At 41.3% G+C, this 11,660-nt stretch overlaps 1 protein-coding gene across 1 annotated transcript; it reads left to right on the forward strand.

Annotated features, from left to right (window-relative positions):
• The first annotated feature begins 973 nt into the window (after positions 1-973).
• On the forward strand, positions 974-11,183 carry ppp2cb (protein phosphatase 2, catalytic subunit, beta isozyme). The gene is made up of 7 exons (XM_035775455.2): positions 974-1,440; positions 3,975-4,184; positions 5,015-5,188; positions 7,860-7,949; positions 8,523-8,684; positions 10,383-10,501; positions 10,808-11,183. The coding sequence occupies exons 1-7, from the start codon at positions 1,339-1,341 to the stop codon at positions 10,878-10,880; spliced, it is 930 nt and encodes a 309-aa protein (XP_035631348.1). The 5' UTR covers positions 974-1,338; the 3' UTR covers positions 10,881-11,183.
• Positions 11,184-11,660: the final 477 nt, after the last annotated feature.

Genomic DNA, 11,660 nt, shown 5'->3' on the forward strand with positions numbered 1-11,660 from the left:
AAATAATGGCAAACTCAGAATATATTATAGAGATCAGTCCTTTCGGGAGCCCAGATAGGATTTCAAAAATAAATTATCATTGGAAGGTTCGGTAGTTGTTTCCCAAGGGACTCCATAGGCCAGCGTAGCTGACCGAAGTTGTAAATATAGAAAAAAGGATTTGCCTGGTAATGTGCATGTATCATTCTGAACTAAATGTTTTTGAATCTAATGGTCTCTCTCTTGCCTTATACAGAGGTGTGAAAACTGACGGAACCAGCAGCATCCCAAAAAGAAAAAACTCTTCCTGTGTGGTTGACAGATGGGACTTTATGAAACACTGGTTAAAAAAATGTAGAACCAAATACAGCCCACATCTAGCTCTGCTGACTACTTTACCTGCACCATTGACAGCGCCAAAATTTGAGTGACATCGGTGCCTTGACCTGGATCTCTGCAAGGAGGTCAGAGGGGGCGAAGTGTAAAGGAGGTTGGGTAACCACGCTTGTGTAATAACCTTGCCTAAGACCTGAAAAGTTGCATTAATGCGGTGGCTCCCTGAGCCATTGGCTATAGACTTCTGCTTGGCTAATGCACTCTTCTGCCACGCAAAATAACCACTTGACCCAGGACAGGTTTTAACCCTGGTAAATAAGAATTTGGTGGGTGCTTGTATTTGTCCTGTTCTGTGTAATGGGAATGTGTTTTTGCATATCCCAACACCCCTGAGACAACAATGGACCTTGTCAGCTCCGGGAGTTGAACCAGAGACTTTACAATTACTGGCCCAATGCTCTAAACATCAACGGTACAAGCTTAATCTATTCTCCATACTCCATATCATGCATCTCTCTTCTATTTTCTGTTTCTCATATTATATTCTTCCTATTGCAGTATTTTTGGCGGTATCTGTCTGGCGAATCCTCTTGTCCCCAAGGCGGCGCACACGCTTTTAACCGCCTCCCATCTTTCTAGAAATACCAATGTGATGACGTTGATCCGAGCGGCCATTACACAGCGAGTTTCCTTTGGAAGGTCGGGGGCGACAGGGAACTAGCGACCGAAAGACACCGCTCGCAGTGCCGAGAAAACAGGGACGTCCCTGCCGCACCATATGGTTTATACGTGGGCCATAAAAATAACGGAAACATTGGCGTTTTATTGACGTTACCCTTAATAATCACAGATTGGCTCGTTGATTATAGTTATTATATAGGTAACGTTAAGAGTGCTGCGCAGCGTCCTACAAACCCGTCTGTCGTCTTGAGTTGCGTCGAATTTGAGCGAAATAACGGTTGTTTTATTACTTCACCATAACCTGTTTGTTTTTTGTTTTTAGCCATCTTAACCGTTTTCAAAATGGACGATAAAGTATTTACAAAGGAATTGGATCAGTGGGTCGAGCAACTGAATGAATGCAAGCAATTGTCGGAGAATCAAGTGCGAACGCTATGCGAAAAGGTAAGAACCGAACACCCGACTGAAGACATGTCAGCTAGCGATGTTTTCTCTTAAGTTACTTTTAGTTAACTTCTCACCGGTAACATGTTTACGTGAAGGCCGCTGAAATCTAGCCAGCAAGTTAGTGTCGACGACTAATCAATGTTTCCTCTACATTCCGTGGTGATTATTTAGTAACTAACTAGGCAAATACACAATTTTGATCCGAAGTCTTTAAGATCCATTTCCACATCTCGTTAATCGCTAATGTGATTTAGGTAACTTTTTTTATATATATGTATATGTGTGTCTAACTAATAACTGGTACCATAAAAAGCTAACGTTATTTGGATGGCTGACTAACGTTAATAACTTTAACGACTTACACAACATAAGTAGTTAACCTGTTAACTTAACGTTACTGTTGACTTCTGAACTATCTAAGGTTTATAGTTTATTTGCCTATGTTATAGAAAACATGTAACGTTAACTAGTTATTGTTGCCAATAATGTTGCCCGTGCTAACGTAGCTAGCTAACTAGCAGCGCGTTAGTGGTAACGTTAGCTACGTGCCACCATTAGCGTTAGCTACGTGCCACCATTAGCGTTAGCTACGTGCCACCATTAGCGTTAGCTACGTGCCACCATTAGCGTTAGCTACGTGCCACCATTAGCGTTAGCTACGTGCCACCATTAGCGTTAGCTACGTGCCACCATTAGCGTTAGCTACGTGCCACCATTAGCGTTAGCTACGTGCCACCATTAGCGTTAGCTACGTGCCACCATTAGCGTTAGCTACGTGCCACCATTAGCGTTAGCTACGTGCCACCATTAGCGTTAGCTAACGTGCCACCATTAGCGTTAGCTAACGTGCCACCATTAGCGTTAGCTAACGTGCCACCATTAGCGTTAGCTAACGTGCCACCATTAGCGTTAGCTAACGTGCCACCATTAGCGTTAGCTAACGTGCCACCATTAGCGTTAGCTAACGTGCCACCATTAGCGTTAGCTAACGTGCCACCATTAGCGTTAGCTAACGTGCCACCATTAGCGTTACAGCTAACGTGCCACCATTAGCGTTACAGCTAACGTGCCACCATTAGCGTTACTGCTAACTAGTTAGTTGGTTAGCTAAAACATTTTCTGCAAATAGTGTCTGGAAATGCATAGCTATTTAATTCAATCTAATTGAAGCAAATATTACTGCCTTGTACTTAAGTTAGGACTAAAAACAGTATGTACAAACTTTAGCCCTGATAGTTAAGGCGACCACCGAGTAGCTAACCGTACCCAAATGCTTCAAATATTTAACTCCGGGATGAAGGCCCTTGGCTCAATGATCCTCCCCGTACTTATGGTTGCAAGTTAGTGCAGTTTTTTCTTTTATTGTTATGCCAGTCACTCAATTAGCTCATGCCAGCTAACATTTTTTAGGTTGGTAAATTAGTCCAGCGCCCAGCTATCAACATTTTAGTGGTCATGGTCAAATTACCAACATGATTTAGTAAGTCAGTCTCACTCAGATACCACCCTATGGAAAAATGTGTAGAATTGCAGGTGGATATGTAGACCCTCAAGCAACTGTGGCCCCTCACGAGTTCAGATTGTTTTGTTTCCCATCCCTGATCGAACTGGCTTGCTATCTGACTATCCCCACATGATGTCGTTGATGTTGCTAGATATGCAGGCCCTGGGGAAATAGAAGGTTCCATTTAGGATGGAACCATTTGAGATCACAATCGCAACAATTATATTTTTCCTCACACAGTGCAGAACATGAGTCTGGCTGATTTTCAAATGCAACAAACATCTCACTATTTCGTTGGAGAACCCTTTGCACCAAATACATGTGAATTGCAGACTGTAAAATAATTTCCCTGCTTGACGATCCATACTTTGCATTGTATAGTTGAAATACAGTATGTGCAACAAGCTTAATTTAATTTAATGCACCACCTACCCAGTCCATTTTCATTGATCATTCATATTCTTGTTGAGATGATGTTATGACACAATTGCATGTGGATGTTTTCTTTAGCCAGAGGGAAAGTTTTGCTGATGATTTTACATCGTCATCTTCATATTAAAGAGGGATAGGGCTGCAGAGAAGAGGGATAAGGATAGGGCTACAGAGAACTCTCCATGGAGACACACTCATTGTTTCCATGGTGACAATGGGGTGGCTTTCACAGCAAATTTGGGCAGGGGAAGCTACGACACCCTTGAAGTTAAAGAAATGAGGCAGCTTTCCTATCTAGTGTTTTGATGTATCGTACATTATTTAAAGAACACATACAATACTTGTCTTTCACTCACCCTCATGAATAATTTTTAACATTTTTATTTAACCAGGCCAGTTGAGAACAAGTTCTCATTTACAACTACGACCTGGCCAAGACAAAGCAAAGCAGTGCGACACAAATGACAGAGTTACACATGGGATAAACAAACGTACAGTTAATAACACAATAGAAAAGTCTGTATAGTGTGTGTAAATGTGGATACACCCGTCACTGATGTTTTCTGTAATGCGCTTGTTTTGTTCCCCTCTTCAGGCTAAAGAGATCCTTACCAAGGAGTCCAATGTGCAGGAGGTGCGCTGTCCTGTCACAGTGTGCGGAGATGTGCATGGCCAGTTCCACGACCTCATGGAGCTATTCAGAATCGGGGGCAAGTCACCTGACACCAACTACCTGTTCATGGGGGACTATGTAGACAGAGGCTACTACTCGGTGGAAACGGTCTCACTGCTGGTCGCACTTAAGGCAAGTGAATTCTGAACTTGATGATTGGGCTGAAACCACAGTATTTCAGTTGCTGGTATAAGGTTTGCCTTGCCATAATAAATTAATGAAAAAGAGATGGGACCCAGATAAATACATCTACAGTATATTTTACCTACAGTATATTTTTTGCCCAGCACCAGTTTTTCTTAAAACCAGGGACATGTCATTCTTGTATGCTCAATATACTTTTAACTCCCAGCTGTGTCCTGAAGAAAGTCAAGGACCAATCAAGTTTTACTACCTCTGAGGATGTAGGCTAGCTCTTGAAGTGTGTGGGAGCTGGTGGTATTCAGGAGTCAATGTATGCAAGCTGAAGATAATATGGAAACTGAAGTAGGTTGCTGAAGTGTTTTTATTTTTTTGTAGACTCAATGTATTCCAGGGCTCAGCTGGTAATGCTTACAAGCTAGAAGTGGGACAGTTTACAGTCATAACCGATGTGTCACTCCCCTCATGGCTGTTAACATAGTGGGTCGAATTGGATTCATTGAGCTCATCGTCAGCTGTGACTTTCGAGGTCTCTGTGGGACATCTTATCTACGGACAACAGATATATTGGAATAACTTATTTCTGAATTATAGGCTATAACAGGAACACTTATTAGTCAAGTGTGGGGTAAAATGCATGATTTTTAAATGGCGTTAAGTAGAAGAGTAGTAGTTTTGAATACAATGCAGTTTAGTTTTCAAATAGTGGCACTGTGCCGCTGTCATGTACTTTACAAAGGAACTCGGGCATTTTTTCATAAAGTTATTTAGGCCTGGCGCTTTTGGAACCAGACTCAATTACGATTTGTCTCGCTCCTCAGGTCCGGTACCCAAAACGCATCACGATACTGCGGGGGAACCACGAGAGCAGACAGATCACACAGGTGTACGGCTTCTACGACGAATGCTTGAGGAAGTACGGCAACGCCAACGTGTGGAAATACTTCACAGACCTGTTCGATTATCTTCCCCTGACGGCCCTGGTCGACGAACAGGTAACACAAGTGCTTTAAAAGTGCAGGACGTGGCCTTACTTTATGTAATGGGATGCACTGTATTCCCTTAACGTGAACTACTTTTGACCAAGCCTCTGGCATTTGGGGGACACAGATTGAAGGTTGTGAATAAGTTCAAAGGAAGCCTAGCTACCGAATTACACTACAGTTTAAAAGTTTGGGGTCACTTAGAAATGTCCTTGATTTTTGAAAAAAACAAACATTTTTTTTGTCCATTTAAAATAACATCAAATTGATCAGAAATAGTGTAGACTGTTAATATTGTAAATGACTATTGTAGCTGGAAATGGCAGATTAAAAAAAAAAAAAAAATGAAATATCTACGTAGGCGTACAGAGGCCCATTATCAGCAACCATCACTCCTGTGTTCCAATGGCACGTTGTGTTAGCTAATCAAAGTTTTATAATTTTAAAAGGCTTATTGGTCATTAGAAAACCCTTTTGCAATTATTTTCACAGCTGAAAACTGTTGTTCAAATTTAATAAGCAATAAAACTGGACTTCTTTCGACTAGTTGAATATCTGGAGCATCAGTATTTGTCGGTTTGATTACAGGTTCAAAATGGCCAGAAACAAAGCACATCATTCTAACAAAACTCGTCATTCTATTCTTCTGAGAAATTAGGGTTATTCCATGCGAGAAATTACCAAGAAACTGAAGAGCTCATACAACGCTGTGTACTAACTACTCCCTTCACAGAACAGTGCAAACTGGCTCTAACCAGAACAGAAAGAGGAGTGGGAGGCCCCGGTGCACAACTGAGCAAGAGGACAAGTACATTAGTGTCTAGTTTGACAAACAGACGCCTCACAAGTTCTCAACTGGCAGCTTCATTAAATATTACCCGCAAAACACCAGTCTCAACGTCAAGTGACGAGGCGACTCCGGGATGTTGGCCTTCTAGGCAGCGTTCCTATGTCCAGTGTCTGTTTTTTCCCCCATCTTAATCTTTTATTTTTATTGGCCAGTGTGAGATGTGGCTTTTTCTTTGCAACTCTGCCAACCAAAAAACAACGACTTAAGTAAGAATACTTTCAAGTTCTACTTAAGCACTTTACACCACTGCTCAATTGAGAGAATTTCCACACTGCCATGTAGGGCTCCACAATATGGGCAAATAATCTAGGATTTATTTTTAACTAAATGTTGCAATTGCGATTTGACTTGCGAATTAGAACAAAACTGTTGGAATCATGGAAATATAATGACTATTCTAATTCTATAGTTAGAATTTATAGTGGGAACTTTGAATACAGTATTTTGAGATGACAATTAATTAAAATGCCAAGGAGTTATTGTGACAGGGTAGGAACTAAAGTGTTAAGTGTTTCCTAGGGGACCCTATAAGCTTTGGCTACATTGCATGTTTTCTCTTGGCTACTTCATGCAGCTAAAATATTGCTTTGCATATTCCTCTTTGATTTAGAAGATACTGGTGCACAAACAACATGCTGGTTAAAGTCTACACCATCACTGGTATTATCAGTACATGTATTACCTAGCTAGCTATTAGCATTAGCGGCTAACAATGAGCATCGCACCTGATTTTTAAAGCAACTTGCTAAGAAAAGACAAACTTGCTTTTTGCTGATGTAAGAAACACAAACTAATAGTGTAATTATAGAACGCTTGTGGATTTATATTAAGAAGCAAAGTGAAATCAGCATTGTTGTCATCAACATTGTTGCATGTGCTGCATTGACCATGCAGACTGAACGCAAGTGTCTCGTGGTTGAGGAACATCAAATGCTCTCCTTGAATGACAGGGTGCGTGGCTAGGTCTGTGTGGAAAGTGACATTACACATGGCTTATCACATTTAACAAACCAAATATTCAAATACTGGTATAGAAGGTAAAAACCTAAACATCTATACTCTTGTTTCCTCCTCTGCCTCAGATCTTCTGTCTGCACTGGGCCCTGCATCAATACTGGTATATCATAAAATACGGTATACCGCCCAGCCCTACGCCTATGTAGATATTCCATTAAATAAGCAGTTTCCAGCTACAATAGTAATTTACATGCCTACACTGTTTCTGATCAATTTGATATGTTAATGTGAAGTTTTTTTTTTTTTTTTTTAAACAAAGACATTTATAACTTTTGAATGGTAGTGTAATTCGGTAGCTGGGCTTCCTTTTGAACTTATTCACAACCTTCAATCTGTGTGTTCCAAATGTGTATTTGTAACTCTTGTCATTTATATTCATGCTACATTAATATTTTAGTAATTTAGCAAACACTGCACTGGGCCCTGCATCAATACTGGTATATCATAAAATACGGTATACCGCCCAGCCCTACGCCTATGTAGATATTCCATTAAATAAGCAGTTTCCAGCTACAATAGTAATTTACATGCCTACACTGTTTCTGATCAATTTGATATGTTAATGTGAAGTTTTTTTTTTTTTTTTTAAACAAAGACATTTATAACTTTTGAATGGTAGTGTAATTCGGTAGCTGGGCTTCCTTTTGAACTTATTCACAACCTTCAATCTGTGTGTTCCAAATGTGTATTTGTAACTCTTGTCATTTATATTCATGCTACATTAATATTTTAGTAATTTAGCAAACACTCTTATCCGGAGCAACTTGTCACAAGGGCAAATCAACATCTATAGTCTTGTTTCCTCCTCTGCCTCAGATCTTCTGTCTGCACGGTGGCCTCTCCCCCTCCATAGACACACTGGATCACATCCGGGCCCTGGATCGCCTGCAGGAGGTTCCACACGAGGTCAGTGCTGCCTGCCAGAGGACGTTAGTAGTCAGCCCTGTCAACGACACATACAGTAGGGGCTGGATAGTAGCTATCGGATGGTATGAGGTAGTGGTATTGTCATGAGTTTGTGTTGACCTGCCAGTGTAGTGCCAAGCCCTGGGTTGTGTTGTCATGAGGTTGTGTTGACCCAGAGCCAAGCCCTGGGTCATGAGGTTGTGTTGAGCCAAGCCCTGGATCATGTTGACCTACCAGTGTTGGAGCCAAGCCGGGTCATGTTCAGTAGATGTAACTGGACTTGTCCAATTTAGAAATGCTTTTAGTTTTCTTATCTGTTTTGCTACGGTGGGCCCTAATGAACATAGCCCTGGTCTCTGCTCAAGAGGTAGGCTATTCAGGTTGTCACCTTTCCAATGCATAATTGTCATTGAGGGCTGTGGTCTTATGATGAATATTCCCCTCCTTTGCAATCCTACTGCCCATAGAATTACATAATGTATTAGGCTCTCTGTGTTCAAGCCATGCTAAATGAGGTCATAATCCCTGTGTGTCATTGAGGGCTGCTTTTGTTAATGGATGTGTTTGTTTCAGGGGCCCATGTGTGACCTGCTGTGGTCAGACCCAGATGACCGTGGGGGCTGGGGCATCTCCCCCCGAGGTGCCGGCTACACCTTTGGGCAGGACATCTCGGAAACCTTCAATCATGCCAACGGTCTTACCCTTGTGTCCCGTGCCCACCAACTTGTCATGGAGGTAACCACACTTTTAGTTTAGGCTAAGTGTGTTTTATATACTCGGTTGGTGTAGTTAGTATTAAAGCATCTGGCACAACTACAGTGATTCTAGTAGTAACATGCTTTACCTGTTAGATATTTACATGAATTAATGGACTTCCATGTAAATGGAAAATAAAGTTATAGTATATTTTTGTCGGGGAGCATAGAATTTCAATTCTACCATGGAAAAGGCCAATTTCTGAATATTTCAAATGTTGCGGTACTTCCATTTTGTTCATGGAACCTAAAGGTCTGTTAGGAGAGAGCTGAGGTAGTCTCCATGTTTCTGTAGATGATTCAGCTGGAAGCTGCTGTGCTCGAGTTTAAACGGAATCAATAATTCAAGAGCCTTGTGTAGTGTTTTATATTTATAGTTTTACCCACTTCCAGCTTAAAATAAGTTACATTTTTTATAACCTAACCTCTATTCTTGATGTAAATTGCATGTTATTAAAGGGTTCAGGCACCTTTTTGTGATTACTTAAAAAAAAAGTTTTTAGAAACTTACCCCAAACAGCAAATCACTTCCTCATCCTTGTTGTGTAGTATGGGGGCCCCGAAAACATGAACAGAGGTGCCAAAAACACCCAAATACGTCATTTTAGAAACGGTAAAGCTCTCAGTATAGTGATGAAAGGGATGTTGTACACATGAAATTGTCATTCTTAACTTTAGCCCAACCCTGTATTCCCTTTTGTGCGACCCAAGTAGTTTCCCCTATCCAGCTGTTTCATTCTCCATGTAGCCAGCTGCTACAGGTAACCGCCAACACGTCCTAATGGGGCGTTGGGCCACCACGAACCACCAGCGCCTTGGCATGGATTCTACAAAGTCCTGTGTGGAAGCATCCTATGTTTTCTATATACTTATCCCTCATTTACGCAAGTGTTTCCTTTATTTTGGCAATTACCTATAGAATGGACGGATAGCTATCGCTCGAGTTGCAACAAAATGAAATATAACGTTGCGGCAAGTTCAGAATGAAAAGATTTCATGTAAAACATTTAAAGAGCTGCATCACTATACTGAGAGCTTCCATTTTTTTTTTTTTTTAAATGTACCTTTATTTAACCAGGCAAGTCAGTTGAGAACACATTCTTATTTTCAATGACTGCCTGGGAACAGTGGGTTAACTGCCTGTTCAGGGGCAGAACGACAGATTTGTACCTTGTCAGCTCGGGGGTTTGAACTCGCAACCTTCCGGCTACTAGTCCAACGCTCTAACCGCTAGGCTACCCTGCCGCCCCAAAAGGACCTACACTATTTAGGTGTGTGTGGAGCCTTGCCCCCCCCCCCCCTGCAAAAGTGAATTCACAAACTAGGTGCCTGAACCCTTCTATAACATCAAAAATAGAGATTTGGTAGTGTAAGAGAAGACATTTTTTTTGGGGGGGGGGGGGCTGTGCTTTGAGACTAGGTCTGCGTCAAATGGCGCCCTCCTCCCCATAAAGTGCACTAGTAAAATGTTCTTGGGACTATGTAGGCAATTTGGCTCAGTCACTCTGCATAAGCATCCCAGGATAAGAATTTAGAGTTGGAAATGAACCTTTAACTGTCTGGATTTAACTTAAGAGTTTTGACTAACGATTAGAAGTGACTTGAGGTTGTTTACTCTTTAAATGGATCATTTTAACTAAATGGTTTATGTACTAACGTACGGGTTGCCATTTTCCAGGGCTACAACTGGTGTCATGACCGAAACGTTGTCACCATCTTCAGTGCGCCAAACTACTGCTATCGCTGTGGCAACCAAGCTGCCATCATGGAACTGGACGATACTCTTAAATACTCTTTGTAAGTGACATTGAGGTTATCTGGAGTAGATGTTTTAACTTTGAGTCTAAGACCAGGGGAACTCAATTTGAGTGTTACTGAGAAGAAATAGAATGCAGTCGCTGCATGCGCCTTTTCACTTCTTCAAAGTAACGCTCATTGTCCCTAATTGGAACTTGTATTTTCAGCACCAAAAATGTATCTTCACAACTGGCATAAATTGAGTTATAGTTTCCATTGACCACATGTTTTAAGTCTAAAAATGACAGTTCTGTAAATGGTCCCAATTGGAATCATCCTAATGTTGCATTTCCTGTCCACCTCCAGCCTTCAGTTCGACCCTGCACCTCGACGCGGAGAGCCCCACGTCACCCGCCGTACCCCCGACTACTTCTTATAAACACCTCTACAGCAAACGACAAACCCTCCCAAAACCTGTGTGCATATGACCTGTTACCAACATTAAAGCACTAACATGGACCAAAATGTGCCATATAAGCATTTAGTACACATTACAATAATACACATTGCCCTGTGTCTCAGTACTGCAACACAGTGTCCTGTTTTAGCCTTTAGTGCAATTGCCTGCTCTATACTATTGATCGTAATGTTCCTTTGTTTTTCTTCCGTGGACTGTACATTACGCAAACAAATGTGACAACTCTTCCTATCAATGGACAAATATACAATTTCTGTTGGCAAAGCCGGGCATGTGAATTATTTACAATATTTTATACAAATGCACACTTACATCCCTAGCCTTCACCACACCATTTGGGAATGGATGCTTAAAATTGAGGGAGACGCCTCTTCCTCCTTGGGATTGTATGCTTTCATGTCAATAGACCTACCTGCTTTCTCCTACTCATTTGCGTTTACTGCCCTCTGTATATTTGTCTGATGTATTTGAACTAAAGTACTTTTAATCCTAAATAATTACTCTGATATTCAATCAAGTCCAATCATGGTTTAAGTTTTTCCTCATTTAGAACCCAAAAGTTTATTCACCCAATGGCTGAAAAAATTTGTTAACACCAAGTATTTATATTCCCCTTTAGGCGGAGTCGCCTTTCCTCAGAAAGTTGATGTGGGTAATAGTGTTTCTTCGTGTGACCTGACCTCTGCTCCCATTCCACAGCTAGCCAAACATGTGATTGCCTTTTCCTTTAGTAACATTCCA

This window comes from Oncorhynchus keta, chromosome 9, assembly GCF_023373465.1.
Source record: "Oncorhynchus keta strain PuntledgeMale-10-30-2019 chromosome 9, Oket_V2, whole genome shotgun sequence".
Classification (NCBI taxonomy): Eukaryota; Metazoa; Chordata; class Actinopteri; order Salmoniformes; family Salmonidae; genus Oncorhynchus; species Oncorhynchus keta.

Excerpts from the sequence above, each read along its gene's own strand:
- ppp2cb (XM_035775455.2), top strand. The coding sequence starts at position 1,339 with ATGGACGATAAAGTATTTACAAAGGAATTGGATCAGTGGGTCGAGCAA. Across the intron at positions 4,185-5,014 it reads CACTGCTGGTCGCACTTAAG|GTCCGGTACCCAAAACGCAT; the intron begins GCAAGTGAATTC and ends CTCGCTCCTCAG. Across the intron at positions 10,502-10,807 it reads GATACTCTTAAATACTCTTT|CCTTCAGTTCGACCCTGCAC; the intron begins GTAAGTGACATT and ends GTCCACCTCCAG.